We start from the raw sequence: 19262 nt of genomic DNA, 5'->3' as shown, positions 1-19262 counted from the left end.
TCTACAGAAAATTTTAAATGAAAAATTTCATTCCCTTTTGTTGTTGTTGTTGTTCGTTGCTCAGTTGTGTCCGACTCTTGGGACCCCGCGGACTGTAGCCTGCCAGGCTCCTTCTTCAATGGGATTTCCTAGGCAAAAATCCTCAAAACAGATTGCCATTTTCCCCTCCAGGGGATCTTCCCGACTAAATATTATCTTCCAAAAGAATCAAGTGTGATGTAAAAGCTATTTATTTTGTGCCAATTTTTATTAAAGGATACACATTGTGTATATAGGATAACGATTAGTAAGTAAAGATAAATATCCACAGGAACAAAATGAAAATGGCAGCAGATTTATTTTGACAATTGCACTTTGGGTAGTTTTTTTGTTTTCTAAACTTCTCGTTGAGAAAAATGAGTACGTGTGGCTTTTGTAATGGAAAAATAAGATACTATTTATGTATTTATTCAATTAAAGTAATCCTCAGGATTTTCTTGTTGTAGGCGAAAACCATGGTTGGAAAGAACAGATCACTGTAACTGTCTCATTTTGTTCAGGATATTTACAGAAATTCCTTCCTGGGTTATGCTTTTAGCATTTCCTCGAACGAATTATTGGAGCTTTTAAAATGAAGCCAGAAATGACCTGATGAGATCTCTGTTTAAGAAAAATAACTAAACAAATGGTGGACTGGCCAGTTGTAAATCTAGAGGCGGGAGGCCCAAGAGGACCCTTTCCAGGAGTCTGAGCACAATGATGGGCTGCCCTGGAGCAGTGACAGTGAGTCAGAGAGGCAGGAGCAGATGTGTGAAGCAGGCACGGCAGAGTCAGTCTTTCCAAAGTTAAACTGCCTTTTTTTAATACTAGACTTCCCTCCCTACCCAGCAAAGGCACCTCAACTCCCAGTTTCATGTGTCTTTAAGTAGCATCACGTTCCACCTTGTTGCCCAAGACAGAAAGGTTTATTTCTCTCACCTCACATCCAGTTCATCCTCAGATCTTGTTAGTCCTTTCCCCTAACTATCTCTTAAGTACATTCAGATCTCTCAGCTCCTTACTTGAAGCCACCACCGTCTCCGGTCTGAGTTTGTTAAAAAGTTTCCAAATTGCTTTCCTTTGCTTTCAGTCTTGTTCTCTGTCCTGGCATTTCACCAGAATGATTTTCCTAAAGTGAAAATCTGATCCTGATACCCCTCTACTTCGGTGGCCTTTTGGTGCTGTTGGGAAACAATCCAAACTCTCACCTGGCTTCCAGCACTGCCCGAGCTAGACCTGCCTCCTGCTCTAGGCTTGTTCCTTATTATTCCCTTCCTCACTCCCGCTCCTTGGCTTCACCTGGACCTGTCCAGGCTCCAGCTCTCTAGTGCCCCAAGTCTTTACACATACTGTTCTCTCTACCTGGAACACTCCTGTTTTTCCTCCTGCCCATAAAGTCTTTAATTCCTTGATATTTCAACTGAAATATCACTGTGCATAGTGGGACTTCCTGAGCCTTTGGTTAAATCTTCAAGACCTTTGGATGTTCCATAGCAGAACACATCACATGTACATCTACAATAAGTTCTCTACATACAAATGAGTTCTGTTCTGAGAGAGCTCATTCATAAGTCCAATTTGTTTGTAAGTACAACAAAGCTAAGGCCTTCCCTGGTGGCTCAGGTAAAGAATCTGCCTGCAATGCAGGAGCTGCAGGAGACACAGGTTCTATCCCTGGGTTGGGAAGGTCCCCTGGAGGAGGGAATGGCAACCCACTCTAGTATTCTTGCCTGGAGAATCCCATGGACAGAGGAACCTGGAGGGCTACAGTCCACAGGGTCACAGAGAGTCGGACACGATGGAAGGGATTTAGCATGCACACACAGCAAAGCTAGCCTTGGTACCCAACTATCACAATCAGCTGTATACTGCTGCTTTTATACTTTTGGGCCTGACATAAAGATACTGGACTCTTTACAGTAAAGTACACAACATCACAACCACGTACAGAGGATGCATGCACGTGGCAGTGTACACCAGACATCTGGACTCGTTTATGTCAGTGGACATGCAAACACGTTTGCATCTGTGAGTGTTCACAACTTGAAAGTTTGTGTGTAGGAGGCTTACTGTATTTTGTTTGTTTCATTGTCTGTTTCCTACTGGGTTGTAAGCTACCAGTGTGGTCAGGGGTTGTAGTTATTTATCATTGTATCCCACTCAGCTAGTACAATACCTAGAACATTAGGTGCTAAAAAGGTTGATAAATTAGACAAAGGCGATATGGAAGGAAGGAAGGGAGGGAGGAAAGAGAGAAGTGGAGGAGAAAGGAGTGTAAGGAAATAAAAGGAAGAAAAGAGAAGGAGGGAGGGAAAAAGGAAGGAGAGGAGGAAGGGAGGGACAAAGGAAGGAAGGAAAAGTTTTGCAAATTGAAACTACAGAGATTCTAGTGACGTTTTGAATGGAGCAGGGAAAAAATACAGTAGTCAAAAACATTCTGACTCCTTCATTGACCAACTGGGTATGAGGCCATACTGTTAAGAGTGGGTTAAAAAGAAAGCAGAGTTGGTTTTGGTGGAAGCATAATGAGTTCAGTATGAACGTCTGGTACGGAAGCTCAGTTGACAATTCGAAACAGGAGATCTCATCTCAGCTGGGGCTTAGGAGAGACATGTGCGCTATATGAGATGACTGAAGTGAAGGGAGTAGGTGAGATTCCCAGAGAGAGTATATGGAGACAGGAGACAGATGAGGCTGGAGTTCGGAAGACTCTGAAATGTGTTAAAAGTAACACAGCCCCCAAAAGTAACCAGCCCGAAATGGAGTCCCTTATGCTAAACTCTCATCACAAAACCCAGACTTACCTTGATTATAGTTTCAGCCTCTCCCAGAAATGGAGTCTTAAACCCATAAATGAGGATCACCTGGTCAGCACTGATGAGGTCACTGGCCCAAGAGACCCCTGAGGAAAGTGACCTTGTCACAACCTGCTTCTGCTGCTACTGCTGCTAAGTCACTTCAGTCGTGTCTGACTCTGTGCGACCCCATAGACGGAAGCCCACCAGGCTCCCCCGTCCCTGGGATTCTCCAGGCAAGAACACTGGAGTGGGTTGCCATTTCCTTCTCCAATGAATGAAAGTGAAAAGTGAAAGTGAAGTCGCTCAGTCGTGTCTGACTCTTGGCGACCCCGTGGACTACAGCCTACCGGGCTCCTCATCCATGGGATTTTCCAGGCAGAGTACTGGAGTGGGTGCCATTGCCTTCTCCATGTCACAACCTAGTGTAACAATTTTTCTAGTAGAACTTCCTTGTCCTCCCTTTTGCTTATGAAAGTCTGTTCTCTTGTGCTTCTCCTTTCTATCTGCTAGATTCATGAATCATTGAATAAGGTCAATAAGATTTGTAAAGTTTGCTCAGTTGAATTTTCTTCTTAACACATTGAAAGAAGACATAGCAAAGGAGCCTCTTAGTGGCAGCCAGGGACTTCACATTGCATCCTACATTTATAGGGCTTGTAATGGCAACCCACTCCAGTATTCTTGCCTGGGAAATCCCATGGACAGAGGAGCCTGGTGGGCTACAGTCCTTGGGGTCACAAAGAGTCACGACTGAGCGACACAACCACAACAAGCTCCTGAGATTGCTCAGGAGGAATTTGAAAGAGCAGGGGGGAATCTGATCTTGGAAGCAGGAAGGGAGCATGAGCTCCCACAGTGGTTTTTCATGGCTTGTTCTTTTAAGAAAGCCTTTGTGTTTCTGACAGTACAGTGCATTTATGACATTTGTTTTTCTCTAGGTTTCTTGAATTGAACAGAGCTGATATAATTAACACCCATTTTGTTTGGCCGAACTTATTTATTTAAAATTTTGTGTTTATTGCAACATGCCATTTAAAGCCTATATAGCTTTGTACCATATGCTTGACTGTGGACAGTGTAAGAAATCAATAAAGGTACTTTTATTGCTACAACATATGTTACAAAACGCAGCTTTTAAAACCACTTCTACTCTTCCCACCCAACCCAGTTTTTAGAAGTGTTACATCCCATTAACAGAGTGGTCCACCTCTAAGTGAAAACTTTGAAATGGAGCAATAGGAATGGATTCCATTTTTAACAGCTTGTCCTCTACGAAAGGACAGCAACCTGGTGTCAGTAAATTCTGAGAAAATGAGGGCATTCTAAGAAGAGAAGATACAGTTGAGACTTATTAATAAACCCTGATTATAATTTCAGGTTTCCAAGGTCTTAAAAGACTGGAAAGTAGGATAAAAGGAGAAGAAACTAGTGTTTAATTAAAGCAAAAGAAGTACAGTGTTGTATTTATCTTTATATAACTAAAAACCACAATTCCAAAGAGTAGATTAGAAAAGTCTTTGTTTTTACTTTTACTTGATTTCCTTTGCTGCCATTCTTTAAATCTGAAATAGATAATATTCTGGCTGTAATATTTACACCTCAGTGTAAAATTAAAGAGCAGAAAATAAAAAACAATTTGCAGAAGGCTAAAAATAGTTTTGCATTTCCTTTTAAATAAGAAGAACTTAGAGCTAGTGTACTTAGAAGTCAGTTAAAGAAAAACTATGTCATAAAAGATGTGCTGTATATGTTTACTAGTTTGGTTTGCATTAACAATAAACTTCACTGCAGATGATGACTGCACCCATGAAATTAAAAGACGCTTACTCCTTGGAAGGAAAGTTATGATCAACCTAGATAGCATATTGAAAAGCAGAGACATTACTTTGCTAACAAAGGTCCATCTAGTCAAGGCTATGGTTTTTCCTGTGGTCATGTATGGATGTGAGAGTTGGACTGTGAAGAAGGCTGAGCGCCGAAGAAGTGATGCTTTCGAACTGTGGTGTTGGAGAAGACTCTTGAGGGTCCCTTGAACTGCAAGGAGATCCAACCAGTCCATCCTAAAGGAGATCAGCCCTGGGTGTTCTTTGGAAGGAATGATGCTAAAGCTGAAACTCCAGTACTTTGGCCACCTCATGCAAAGAGTTGGCTCATTGGAAAAGACTCTGATGCTGGGAGGGATTGGGGGCAGGAGGAGAAGGGGACGACAGAGGATGAGATGGCTGGATGGCATCACTGACTCGATGGACGTGAGTCTAAGTGAACTCCAGGAGTTGGTGATGGACAGGGAGGCCTGGCGTGCTGCGATTCATGGGGTCGCAGAGTCGGACACGACTGAGCGACTGAACGGAACTGAACTGAACAATAAACTAGGACAGATTATGAGTAGGAGATGATTCTAGTTTGTTTTACCTCCAGACAAGTTTCTTTTTTGTCTAATGCTTTCTGTGTAATTACAGGGTGTAGGGAAAAACAAGATTGTTGATAGATTCCTTCACCTGCTCAACAGACCCCGAGAGTATATCCAGCTGCACAGGTAAGAGGGTGAAACCCACAGCCGATTAAGCTCTGGTCTAATCATTTGCTTTGCTCCTAGTACAATTTAAAAATACTTTCTTAAAGGCCCATTTTTAATATACCAGTTTATTTCTTTTCCTTCTGCCCTTACCTCTCCTCTCGTTAAAAGGTAATAAAACCATGCAAAATTTATTTTTAAAGTGACTAATGCTTTATAAACATGAATTAATAGATATTTTGTGGACAGAGTGATGGACACTGCATTCAGGGAGTAGTTTTCATCAACATAAAGGCTCTTAAATTAGAAGAAAAGAATGTGGAGACTAAGCTCACTCTCTAACAGGAAGGTAACATGGCTCACAAGGAGACACAGTAAACTGTGTGAATCTCAGGTGTGAGATAAGGAACTCAAAAATATGAAGAAGTCAATTATTACTCTCGCCTTCTTGGAAAACACTTTATGGATTATTTAGTTTTGTGTGGTTTGCTGGTCCAGGGATAGCTTTTAATCAGATAGATTTTCTCAACATGGATTGTTTTTAGCTTTATCAATGAACTTGTTCTTAATCTTTCTAAAATAAAAAATACGCAGCAGATCCACCAAAGGAGAGAGAAAAAAATTCAGGACTATGCCAAGTAATAAGCAAATTAAAACTAGACTGAATTGTTATTATTTTAATCCCAGGAGATTAACAAAAATATTGTGTAGTGGAAATAATCCTGGATTGAGTTACAAGAATTGATTTTTGTTTTGAGTCCTTTTACTAGATAAGGATGTGTTTTTGAGAGAAAAGTGTAGGAGAAAAGAAGGTAAAGTTAGTGGACCAAAGACGAAAGAGAAGAATACCAGAGTAACGCTGAGTGATTGTCAAAAACTCCCTCTTGGCATTTACACCTCTGGTTGTGATGAAGTCACTGGAACCAGATTGGCCCTGCCACAGTGCTTGTGTGCCTGCTAAGTCACTTAGGTGGGTCTGAGTCTTTGTGACTCCATGGACTGTAGCCCACCAGGCTCCTCTGTCCATGGGACTGTCCAGGCAGCAATAATGGAGTGGATTGCCATGCCCTCCTCCAGGGGATCTTCCTGAATCAGGGTCAAACCTGAGTCTCTTATGTCTCTTTCACTGGCAGGCAGATTCTTTTTTTTTTTTTTTTTTTTTTTTATTTTATTTTATTTTTAAACTTTACATAACTGTATTAGATTTGCCAAATATCAAAATGAATCCGCCACAGGTACACATGTGTTCCCCATCCTGAACCCTCCTCCCTCCTCCCTCCCCATTCCATCCCTCTGGGTCGTCCCAGTGCACCAGCCCCAAGCATCCAGTATCGTGCATCGAACCTGGACTGGCAACTCATTTCATACATGATATTTACATGTTTCAATGCCATTCTCCCAAATCTTCCCACCCTCTCCCTCTCCCACAGAGTCCATAAGACTGTTCTATACATCTGTGTCTCTTTTGCTGTCTCGTACACAGGGTTATTGTTACCATCTTTCTAAATTCCATATATATGCGTTAGTATACTGTATTGGTGTTTTTCTTTCTGGCTTACTTCACTCTGTATAATAGGCTCCAGTTTCATCCACCTCATTAGAACTGATTCAAATGTATTCTTTTTAATGGCTGAATAATACTCCATTGTGTATATGTACCACAGCTTTCTTATCCATTCATCTGCTGATGGACATCTAGGTTGCTTCCATGTCCTGGCTATTATAAACAGTGCTGCGATGAACATTGGGGTACTCGTGTCTCTTTCCCTTCTGGTTTTCTCAGTGTGTATGCCCAGCAGTGGGATTGCTGGATCATAAGGCATGTCTATCAGAGAAATGCAAATCAAAACCACTATGAGGTACCATTTCACACCAGTCAGAATGGCTGCAATCCAAAAGTCTACAAGTAATAAATGCTGGAGAGGGTGTGGAGACAAGGGAACCCTCTTACACTGTTGGTGGGAATGCAAACTAGTGCAGCCACTATGGAGAACAGTGTGGAGATTCCTTAAAAAACTGGAAATAGACATGCCTTGGCAGGCAGATTCTTTACCACTAGGACCACATGACTCACAGACACTGGTAAAGGAACAACCACTAGAGACTGGTGAGCTGAACCATTACCAGAGCTCCCACATGGCTAAGAGCCTTCATTAAACTTACTCATGGGATTCAAAGATATATCCTGTGAAATCTATGCTTTAGAAGTAGGATAAATCTGTCCCTAGAGTAAAAGCTATTCTATGCCTCCCTTAATAAGTTTAAAAATAACTCTTGAAAAAAAAAACAAGGATGTTTGTTATTTAACACTATTTTCTAAGTTTTCCTCATACAAAATGATTTTTAAAATGAAAGGGTTAGATGTTGGGGGGAAAATGTGTTGGAAACAATTAAGCTGATTCACAAGTAAATTAGCTGCTTAGCTAAACAAACTTACCATTGAATGAAAGAAGACTACAGAATCCAAACATTTTTCAACAGAGCATTTACAGTATCAAGCATTTGATAGACTATTATTAGACATACAAATAAGCAGGAAAATTGGTTAATAGAAATAGACCCCAAAATGACAGATGATTGAGTTAGCAGACAAGGACTGTAAAACAGTTGCCTTAAGTATGTTCAAGCATGTAAAGAGGGAATCAACATAATGAGGGAATACTTAGGAATTCTCAGTATAGAAATAGCAACCTTAAAAATGCAGTCTCAGTTCAATTCAGTCATTCAGTCCTGTCCGACTTTTTGCGACCCCATGAATCGCAGCATGCCAGGCCTCCCTGTCCATCACCAACTCCCGGAGTTCACCAACTCCCCGAGTTCACTCAAACTCATGTCCATCGAGTTGGTCATGCCATCCAGCCATCTCATCCTCTGTCATCCCCTTCTCTTCCTGCCCCCAATCCCTTCCAGCATCAGGGTCTTTTCCAATGAGTCAACTCTTCGCATGAGGTGGCCAGAGTATTGGAGTTTCAGCTTCAGTATCAGTCCTTCCAATGAACACCCAGGACTGATCTCCTTTAGGATGGACTGGTTGGATCTCCTTGCAGTCCAAGGGACTCTCAAGAGTCTTCTCCAACACCACACACATATGGGCAATTAAAATCTCAAAAAAAGAAAAGATGGGGGACAAAGACCAGGGCAGAATATTATTTGAAGATGTACTGATGGAAAAATTCCCAAATTTTGTGAAAAGCTTTAAGTCACCAATCCAGGAAGCTCAATGAACCTCAAGCAAGATAAGCAAGAAACCATAGCAAAGTATGTTGTAATCAAATTGTTTAAAATTGAAAGAGGAAATCTTTAAAACTGGCAGCAAAAATAAATAAATAAGGCATATTACATATGGGGGGAAATCATAAAAATGACCACTGACTTGTCATGAGTAACCACAATTCAGTGAAATGGTTGTTTTTCAACAGCCAAAAGAAGAATAAAAAGTTAATAGACATTAGTATATCTGGCAAAACATTTGTTAGAAATATAGACATTTCAGATGAATAAAAACAGAGTATTTTTTTTTTACCAGCAAACCTGTATAATATAAGAGAATTACAGCTCAGTATTCTCTGTGAGTGTAGATAGAAAAATTCGTAACAAATATTAACAAATCAAACTCAACAATATGTAAAAAGGATAATGCATCATAACCAAATGGGTTTTAATCCCAGGAATGTAAGGTTGGTTTAACATTTGAAATCAAATAATGTAAACCACTCTATTTACAGCATAAAGGAAAAGCCATATAATCATTTCAGTCATTGCCCCTGCCCCCCTGAAAAAAAGCCAACAAACAAAAAAAATTTGGTAAAATGCAATGTTCATTCATGATAAAATGTTACAGCAAATTACAAATATCTAGAAGCTTCCTCAACCTGTTAAGAGGCATCAATGAAAAACCTATAACTAACTTGTATTTACTGGTTAAAAAAAAAAAAAAAAAAAAAACAACTAAATACTTTCCACCCAAGATTGGGGAAAAGGCAAGAATATTCATTGTTCATCATTGTGCTAGAGGTCTTCGCCAGTGCAGTAAGGCAAGAAAAAATAATAAAGGGTACATATGATTAAGTTGAAGAATTTAAATTGTCTTTATTTAGAGACAGCATGATTATGTACATAGAAAATTCTAAGAAATCAAAAAAACTATCACAACTAGTAAGTAACTTAAGCAAGGTCACAGGATACAAGGTCAATCTTCAGAATCAGTTGTATTTTTATATAAAAGCAATGGACAATGGGGAAATTAAAGTATTTAAATAGTTACTATAAGGCACAAAACATTTAGGAATAAATTTAACAAAATTTGAGCAAATTTTAATTTAATATTTTTAACTGGGATGACTAGGTAGGTCATCTGAATTCCTAAGCTTTTATACCTCACTTAACGTAGCTTCGGAAAACTTTTTACCTACTTTTGTATGTTCTCATAGTTCTTCTTTGTATGAATTATGCCTTATATTCTTTTTTTTTAAATTTACTATGTCAAGATGACGAGACTAGGTGTTTTCCAGGTATAGAAAGAAATAAGAAACATAGTCCTATTTTAAGGAGCTGTAATACTGTTGTTATTTGTAATTATTTCGATCTTTTATGTTGCACTGAATCTAAAAAATTAGCTCCTTGTTTCCCCCACCTTTAAGCCTTTTCACCAGTTTTTTCTTCCTACATGGACCAAGTTTGGGGAAAATAATGAAAGAATCAAAATGTTGAACTAGTTTGCTAGTTTTTGCCTAAATAACTTTCATTTGTAACATATCGTAGTTCTACTTTTTGAGCCACAAGACACAAAGCAAGACTCATATTTTACATTATAAGGATGATACAGGGAGCATTGCAGTTATTCATTCTTAGGAGAATTTGTGCTGTTTTGTCTGTTTCATTTTGGTTGTATTGTGTTTAGTCCAGACTGTTTAGTGGTGCCCTTAAAAATATGCCCAGAAATACAGAAGTCGCTTTATGTGAGATTCCTTTTGAATGGTGGGGCAGTTTTTAAATTTCTGTATATTGGACATTAAAATATTTTTAAAGAAAGATATGTTAGGCTGAGCTAGCTCAATTAATTCTGATGGTGGATTATGAAGTTTACTTAATACAATAAGCAAAAAAGGAAGCAAAGAAACATAAGATACTTAGTAATTATTCCTGAGCCTGTCACCATCACATTCATTGTAAATAGGCCTTTTCTTATAATTCGTTGTCTTAAATAGTTGTAAGACGTTTTAATAGATCTTATTTTTCTAGGAATTATTCCTTGTCATCTAGTTATTGGCATAAACTTGTTTATAATGTTGCTTTATGATATTTTGATGTCCTTCGGCCCAGTAATGATATCATTTTTACTCCTAGTGTTAGTTATTTACCTTCTCTCTTTTTTTCACGGTCACTTTTGCCAGGGAGTTATCAGGGTTTCTGTTTAAGCAGCCAGGTTTTGGCACCGTCAAGCCTCTCTTTTGTGTGTTTCTTTTCTGTTTCAATAATGTCTGATTTTATTATACCCTTCCTTTTGTCTCCTTTGGATTTAATTTGCTGCTTATTTTTAAACTTTTTTATATGAGTGATTAAATAATTGATGTTTAACCTTTATATATGTGTTTGAAACTGTCTATATTGGAGTCTCTTTTTGAGTCTCAGTTTTCTCATCTCTGTTGAATAGAAGAGGGCAGGGTCATCTTTCAGATATCTATTCTAGTATCTTTAAACAGAAAAGAAGAAGACAGTATTCACGATGCTGTAGAAAGTTTAGAAGATTAGAGATAAGGTCGTCCCCCATTATTTTTAGTAGATTGGTTTCAGGACCCCATGTGTGCTAAAATCCACAGATGCTCACTCAAGTCTCTTATATAAAATGGTGCAGTATTTGCATATGACTTGTGCACATCCTGCATGTACTTTAAATCATCTTTAGATTACTTATAATACCTAATACAATGTAAGTGAGTGAAGTCGCTCAGTCGTGTCCAACTCTTTGTGACCCCATGAACTGTAGCCCATCAGGCTCCTCCGTCCATGGGATTTTCCAGGCAAGAATAGTGGAGTGGGTTGCTATTTCCTTCTCCAGGGGATCTTCCCAACCCAGGGATTGAACCCCAGTCTCCCGCTCTGCAGGCAGACTCTTTACCATCTGAGCCACCAGGGAAGCCAATACAATGTAAATGCTATGTAAATTGTAAATACAGTATAAATGCAGTGTGAATAGTTGCCACATGAGAAATTCACGTTTTGTTTTTTGGAGCTTCTGGAATTTTTTGTTGTCCCAGATATTTTCAGTTCGAGGTTGATTGATGCAGAAACTGTGAATACAGAGGGCTGACTGTACCATGCTTTACTTTCTGCCTAGAATGTCTCTGATACTTTCATTGAGAAATAACAAATAATAGTGAAGAATTGCATGTTGATTATATCCCATGGTATTTCTGATTTTGGCTACATAAATATATGGATACATTGTCTATGAAGAAAAAGTCTAAATTCAAAATGTAGTAAAAATTTCAGATAGATTTTTATTATTTTTGCTATAGCCCTCATTGCTATATCATTGATTGATGATAGTATTACAAATATAATATCCACTTCAATAGGCACTGGGATACCTCTGTTTGTCAGTATTTGATATTTAATTTATTATGTCAAGTTGGAAGTAAAAAATCTCCATTTCTGTTTAAAATATATGTTTTGAAAGGCTTTTCACTGTGAAAAGTTTTTTTCTTTATTATGTACAACTTAATGGCTATATTTACCATACAACTTAATCTGATGAAATTGTTGTTAGAGAAACATATGTTTTAAAAACCTAAAAATAGCAGTTGAAAAAAATGTTCGGAACTTCTCTGATCTATGAGTAACTTACTTAAGGTCATTAACTCTGTTTATTTTAGGTTCCTTTTAATGGATTTGTGATGTTACCATCTAAATAATCAGTCACACTCAATTTAGTTTATGGATGTCATTCCAACAAAATTAGTTATGAGTCATTAAAAACATGATCTTGATAAGTAAAACCATCACCAAACATGCATGAATAAAACTTATTACCGGTATACTTTTGAGGATGGCCATCTTATGTTTTAAGATCAGATCTCATAAAATGAGCAAGCTAGGCAGTTCATATATTTTGTTAAAATCAAGATTGCCCTAAGAGTATGATTTAGATAACTTTAAAGATTAATGCATGTAATGACTTTTATGGTACATATTTCAGAGGAGACTACATGGCTCACAGTTGTGAAGTGCATTTATTTACTTCTTTTTTTCACAATGTTATGATAATTTGACATTAAATTAACTTGATATGGCAATTTCTGTAGCTATATTTCCTCCTTGGATAAAAGTACACTTTTGTATTAAAATTAAAATCAGAATTACCTTAATTTTGAAATATGTTACCAGATTTTTTTTTTTAATCTGCTACGCTTCATATATGGAGATGATGGCACAGGTCCAGTCATTAGCATGACCTAAGTACTTGTTTATTTTTCTAATATTGGTGTCCATTGTAAATATAGAGTGCTCAGGTCCACCAGGGAAGCCCCAGTTTTCTCTTCTGTGAGATTTTCCCAGTATATGCTCAGCTTATTCCAGACTTGACTATTCTCTGTCCTACTGACCAGTTTTGAACTTGTATCTATGCCGGTCTTTATTCCTCCCTCTAAAATGCACTCTATTTCTCCTAGAATCCTTCAAGATTTGGTCCACTGATAGTTCTACATGGAACTTTTCTGATTTGTCATTCTGGGTGTAACTTTTCCCTCCTCTGAAACTCCATAGGACTGAATTTGTACCATTGAGGTAGAAAGAACATGGGTTTTAAATATAAAATTATGTCTTCACCATTAACTTTTTGTGGTCTTGAACTCCTTGAGTCCTTATTTGCTTGCCTACTAAATTAAAATAATACCCTTCAAGATGGTTGTGAAAATTAAGGCAGTATGAAAAGGACAAACCATAATATCTGTATACTTTAGGCACCTAAATACTTAGGCTAACTCATAAATAATAGTTTCTTGCCATGTACCCCACTTTCTCTCACTCCAAATGGCATTGTAGTTAATTTCTGTATCTTATTTCCATCTCCTCCTTTCCGCCAGTCATGTCTCCCTAGCTAAATAGGGAATTTTTTAAAGGCAGGAGTCTGGTTTATTTATTATATATTAATTCATTTCACCTGATTTTTATTTATTAGATTCCTGTTGTTTGCCAGGGGCTGTTAGGGCACTGATGATGTACAGACGTTCTTAGTGTCTGTAGGGGATCGGTTCCAGGACTCCCTTGGACACCCAAATCCAGGGATGCTCAGGTACCTTATATGTGGCATAGTATTTGCAAATAGCCTACACATATTCTCCCATATACTTGAAACCATCTCTGCTGCTGCTGCTGCTAAGTTGTTTCAGTCATGTCCGACTCTGTGCAACCCCATAGATGGCAGCCCACCAGGCTCCGATTACTTATAATACCTAATGCAGTGTAAATGCTCTATAAATAGTTAAAAATGCAATATAAATGCCATATATATATAGTGGGTAGATCACAGCAAATTCAAGTTTTTGTTTTCTGGAACTTTGAGTTTCTTTTCCCAAATGTCTTCAATCCACAGTCGGTTGAGTCCTCAATTGTAGAACCTATGGGTGTGGAGGGCTGACTGTATAGATGAGGATATTGATATTGACTAGATGTCCTTGCTTGCCCGTCAGTGGGCGACAGTACAGCAGCATTTAAGGTACAGTGTTGTATCGAAGCCAAGAAAGAAACATACATAGGTTCCGTGGGACCCTAGAAGAGAGGTACCAATCCTCTGAGTATATGTGTGTGATTTGGTGGAAGGGGTCTGGAGAAGATGACATTCAAACTGAGTCTTCAGGGACAAGTAGTAGTCTTCCAAGTGCAGAACACTGAACAAGTCATTATGGTTGGTGGCATATGCCATATATATATGGCACATATTGAAAACAAGCTGTCTAAAAATAGGAAGTGAGAGGCAGCTTGGGTAGCGTGGCATGTATGTGTGTAGAGAGCTGATGCCAAGAGGAAGACATGGGACTTTGTGGGGACTTCATGGGCCTTGCTGAGGTCGGATTTTATCCTGAATGCAATGTGATGGAGTTAAAGCAAGAAAGGTCATTAGGACCACAGCGTGTGAGTAGATCAGAGATAGATGAGATTTAATCACAGAGAACACGAGGAGGTGATTGCAGTCATGCAGATCAAATTGTTGAGGTCAAACAAACATACTGGCAATGACCTACTGAAACAGGTTTAACTGGCTAATTTTTGATTGATTAACTATATGGAGGCTGAGGGGATAAAAGAAAAGTGGACAAGAGGGGACTACTGCATCACATTGGAGATGGTTGTTGTTAAAACTCTTGTTTTTCCCCTTTCATATTTTTGTATACTTTTTCTTCATGAAATCAAATGAGACAAAGTGAATTGTAAAACTGTAACATCAACCTTCTCCACATCGAGTATCCTGGAGTGAATGATGATGTGCTTTAAAAAGCAGAGCATAATTCAGCATATTAGGCTTTCCTCAGTCTGAAGAAAACTGAATGTGACGCTATAAATTTTAAAATTCACGAAGTCCCAGTGGGCAAGTAGATATATCGGGAGGAAATAGAAAAACAAAAAGCTTTTTTGAAGCCTCATGGAAAAAATTATGATTGAGCCATCAAGTCCTTCTTAGCACTGATAAGAGGACTAGAGAACTGGAAACATGTCTGATGTCTAGATGCTAGGATAGTCCTTCTGTCTCATCTTCCCCATTACTAACTGGAAAAGGCTATTTTAGACACATTTTTATCAGCAGTTAATAGTTTTCCCACTAAGAATGTCTTCTACTGCCGCCCACTTTTTTACAGAATAAAGTATAATTTTTCCATGCAGATCTTTAGATCTGTAATAATTTTTAACTCCAAATCCATCTAAATTCTTATATTATGTCTGCTTTTTCATAAAAAAAAAAAAAAACATGTACATATTAGCTACTCTGTTGTACATGGTTTTCAAACTGTAACTCGTTTTTGCTCACAACTGGCTGAGATCAGCACCATTACCGCCTCTTTGTTGCACATGTGTACAGAAGCACAGAGGAGAAACACTTGTCTGAGGTCACACAGCTGGCTTCAGATAATCTGGCTTCAGCCTTATGCTCTGGCCACTGTACTGTGCTGCTTCTTGACTTTGTCTCGCTGATCAAACATTACTTTAGTGGTGGTAACACATCAGTAGGTACCTCACTAAAGTACTAGCCATGTGTTTAGACTGTTGGCCAAGCAGTCCTTACATGTTTTTACTTCATTATACATATAATAGCTTGATTTTTTTAAGATTCTAACTTCATGTTCCTAATCCTTGCCCAGCCTGATCCCAAAGTCTTTCCAGTTATTCCATATTTTCCCATTTTTTTCCCCAATAGTAATATCCTTATCAATTTCATTTTCTGTTTTCTTCACTGTTCTCCAGACTATTAAACTTACTTTATCTCTTAATGCATCTTCCCTGAGCGGTTGTTGCTCAGTCGTTAAGTGGTGATTCATGTCCATTGAGTCTATGATGCCATCCAAGCATCTCATCCTCTGTCACTCCCTTCTCCTCTTGCCCTTAATCTTTCCCAGGATCAGGGTTTGTTTGCTTTTGGATTGATGATCCCTGAGAGGTATCATCAGTAAACTTAACAGCTCTGTTTTCTCTCCTGTCACCCAGGTAATTCATAAAAACAAGCTAGATCAGTGCCTGTGATCTTTTGCATGATGTTCCTCCCAGGCAGACTGCTTCAGTTCTCTGGGTGCATCCACCAAACAGTTGTTACAATAGGTTATAGAAACGGGTGCATCAGAGCTGCAGACCAGCCCTCAGCTGTAGATCCTAGCAAGCAGCCTGCTCTAGACTGTCTTGGAAGAAAAGACTGGGAAAAAGCAGGAGTTTTATTTCCTAAATCACAAGCTGAATAAGCTTGAGAACCACTGATGCAGTGTGTATTTTTTCTTAGTTTTGTTAAATCCCTTGCCACTAGAGAACAGCTACATTCTTTTCAAGTGTTGTGTACTTTTTTTTAGTCTGAGAAAAACTTCAAAAATCAAAAAATGTAAATACAAACATATAGCACGTAACATAGCCAAACTTGTTGCTCATATTTAACAACTATGAATATTTCTCCAATTTGACTCTACTCTTCTTTTTGCAGAAAGAAAACACTAATAACAGCTAAAGCTACCTTTAACAACTGTGCCAATCTCATCTCCCCTCCTTCAAGTCAATCACTGTTGTCAGTTTAGTTTATAACCTTCCAGTCCTTTGTATGTGTGTGTGTGCGATTTTAACTTATAAAGCAAATTCATATTAAGAAAATAATTATTTCATGCTGAAGTATTAGTCGCTCAGTCGTGTCTGACTCTTTGTGACCCCATGGACTGTAGCCCACCAGGCTCCTCTGTCGATGGAATTTTCCAGGCCAGAGTACTGGAGTGAGTAGACATTCCCATCTTCAGGGGATCTTCCCTATCTATGGATCGAACCCAGATCTTTTGTATTGTAGTCATATTCTTTACTGTCTGAGTCCCTCCGTTGTAAAAATGAGTGATGCTCTGCTAGGGGGGAGTGATTTTTTAAAACTTGTAGTCCTTATTTGTAATAAAAATAAACAATATTACAGTTGTTTCAATATCAGATTATCTTAACATGCTTAACATCATGTCCCAGCCGCTTTCACCCACTCCCTCTCTCTGGACCTCTCCAGACAGCCTCCAGAAACCTGTCACATGCAGGTTTCTCCCAGCAGCATCCTTAGGTAAGCCAACAGAGTAAAGAAGTATCTTGGGCGGTGCCATATACTTCCCAACCGTCTCTTAATTCGTTAAGATCTAAAATGTTTTTTTGTTGAGCTTTATAAAGTGCCGGCCCTTGTAAGTGAGACAGATATTGTTGTAGCCAGGCTCTTCAGACGAAGGCAGCAGTGACAGCGTGAGAGAAGGAGAGGGGTGAGGTGCTTGAATGAGGCAAGCAGATTTGTGTCCTAATGGGGTCGCTCAGCTCACAACTCCGTTAACTGTTTCTCTTCAGGGAGATGTATCTGTAATGTTTTGTGCAAGAAGAGATAAGAGCATTGCTGGAAAATCTAAGAATTATTTCTTTATTTCCTTTGACTTTATTGATTTATGCATCCAAATAGTCAACAAATACCGAATTCAGGTACTCTAGAAGAAGAGCCAGTGATGAAAGTGTTTGTGTAAGTAATTTTAGAGGCAGAGCTTTTAAGTGAAACTTTTGGGGAAGTAAAGGAGTCAGGATAAAAAGGCTGGGGAGAAGAGGTGGGTTTAGATAAAGTCTCATCTCAGCCTCTTCATAGGGAGCTCTGGAGCATGAATGCAACTACTCGGTTATCCCACCTGGAAGCAGAGGGCCAGCCTTTTTTGCCCCCATATCTGTGAGGCATTAGTTGAAGGCAGCCCTTTAGGAGAAGGATGAAGGAGAACCTCTAGCTACCCAGGCAGTTCTGGACAAAGAACTCCCCACTGGTGGCAAACAGTTCTTTGGACAAGGGTGCAGCTGTGAGCTTTTAGAAGTCAGCGCTGCAGTAGCTGTGGGATGAGTGCCTCTGGTGGCAAAGGAGATCTGGGTAGGACACTACCAGCATCTACTACCAGAGACCTTTATTGAGGTCATGTGGAGGTCATATTCTAGGGCTTGAGAAATACAGTAATGAACAAGTCACAGTCATTGTTTTCATGAAGCTTTCCTTCTAGTGGTTAAGAGAAGATATGCAATAAACAAATAATTCAATAAACTGAAAAATATCAATACTTTTGTTTGTTGTTTAGTTGCTAAGTCATGTCAGCGGCATGTCTGCAGCACCCTTTCCGTCACTATCTCCCACAGTTTGCTCAGATTTGTGTCCATTGAGACAATGATGCCATCCAACCATCTCATCCTCTGTCACCCCCTTCTCCACTTGCCCTCAGTCTTTCCCAGCATCAGGGTCTTTTCCAGTGAGTCAGCTGTTTGCATCAGTGGCCAAAGTATTGGAGCTTCAGCTTCAACATCAGTCCTTCCAAAGCATATTCAGGGCTGATTTCCTTTATGATTGACTGGTTTGATCTCCTTGCTCCAGATGATATACAAATGTCTATAGAGTAATGTGATAATTAGTAAATGGATAAGTTTGGAAGCAATAACTATCTTCTGTGTTGGAATTTATAGCAAGACATTCTAACAGTTTAGCAGCTTTGTCTCTTGGAGATTCAGTGGTTGAACTGACCTACTCTATGATGGATCCATAAGTGATTACTAATTATAGTAACTCGGGGCTTCTGAGAACTTGGACTAATGATAGTATGGAATAGGACTCCAGCCAATAGCAGAAGATACCAGACCTAGCTTGAATCTGACCCAGAGGGAAGTAGCGTTTTCAGGAGTAAGGTTACCAGGGATACCAGTACCAGTGGGAAGGTTGGTGTGATAGTCAGGTAATCGAGGGGACAGAGGCAGAAGTAGATGAGACTTAGGAGATTTATAACCTCTCTGAGCAAGATCAGTAAGTTGCGTATCTCCTTTCCTGTTTAGAATAGGAAATCAGGAACTGAGCAGGGCTGAGCCTGTAGCTTAGTGAAACTGAATAAAGCGAGGATAGCACTAGGAACTCTGCAATCTACTAACAAAGCGTCTTTGCTGTTACACACATCACATCCTGAACGTGATTTTCTTTTTACCAGCTCTCAGTGGTAATGGTATAAGCTGTATATAATTGAATACCATTTTCCACCAAGGACTTAAATTCTGCTGCATCACTTGAACACTTTTACTAATAGGTATTTACTGGTTTCTGTTGGCGACTGATGACGGTGGTGCTGCATGCTCAGCAGTGCTCATCTGTTTTAAGATACAGGTTTTAGCAATGCATGGAGTCAAAAAGTATAAGCTATTTATTATAAAATGGGGCT

The 19262-nt window shown here is 39.0% G+C and overlaps 1 protein-coding gene across 3 annotated transcripts in view; it reads left to right on the top strand.

Annotated features, from left to right (window-relative positions):
* Positions 1-19262, top strand: part of VWA8 (von Willebrand factor A domain containing 8) — a 375174-nt gene that overhangs the window by 152292 nt on the left and 203620 nt on the right. For all 3 annotated transcript variants that reach the window (XM_055541970.1, XM_055541972.1, XM_055541971.1), the window contains exon 21: positions 5276-5352. In XM_055541970.1, coding sequence (XP_055397945.1) covers positions 5276-5352 — 77 coding nt within the window. The remainder of the gene's footprint in view (positions 1-5275; positions 5353-19262) is intronic.

This window comes from Bubalus kerabau, chromosome 12 (assembly GCF_029407905.1).
Source record: "Bubalus kerabau isolate K-KA32 ecotype Philippines breed swamp buffalo chromosome 12, PCC_UOA_SB_1v2, whole genome shotgun sequence".
Lineage (NCBI taxonomy): Eukaryota > Metazoa > Chordata > Mammalia > Artiodactyla > Bovidae > Bubalus > Bubalus kerabau.
This window is presented reverse-complemented; position numbering and strand designations above follow the sequence as displayed.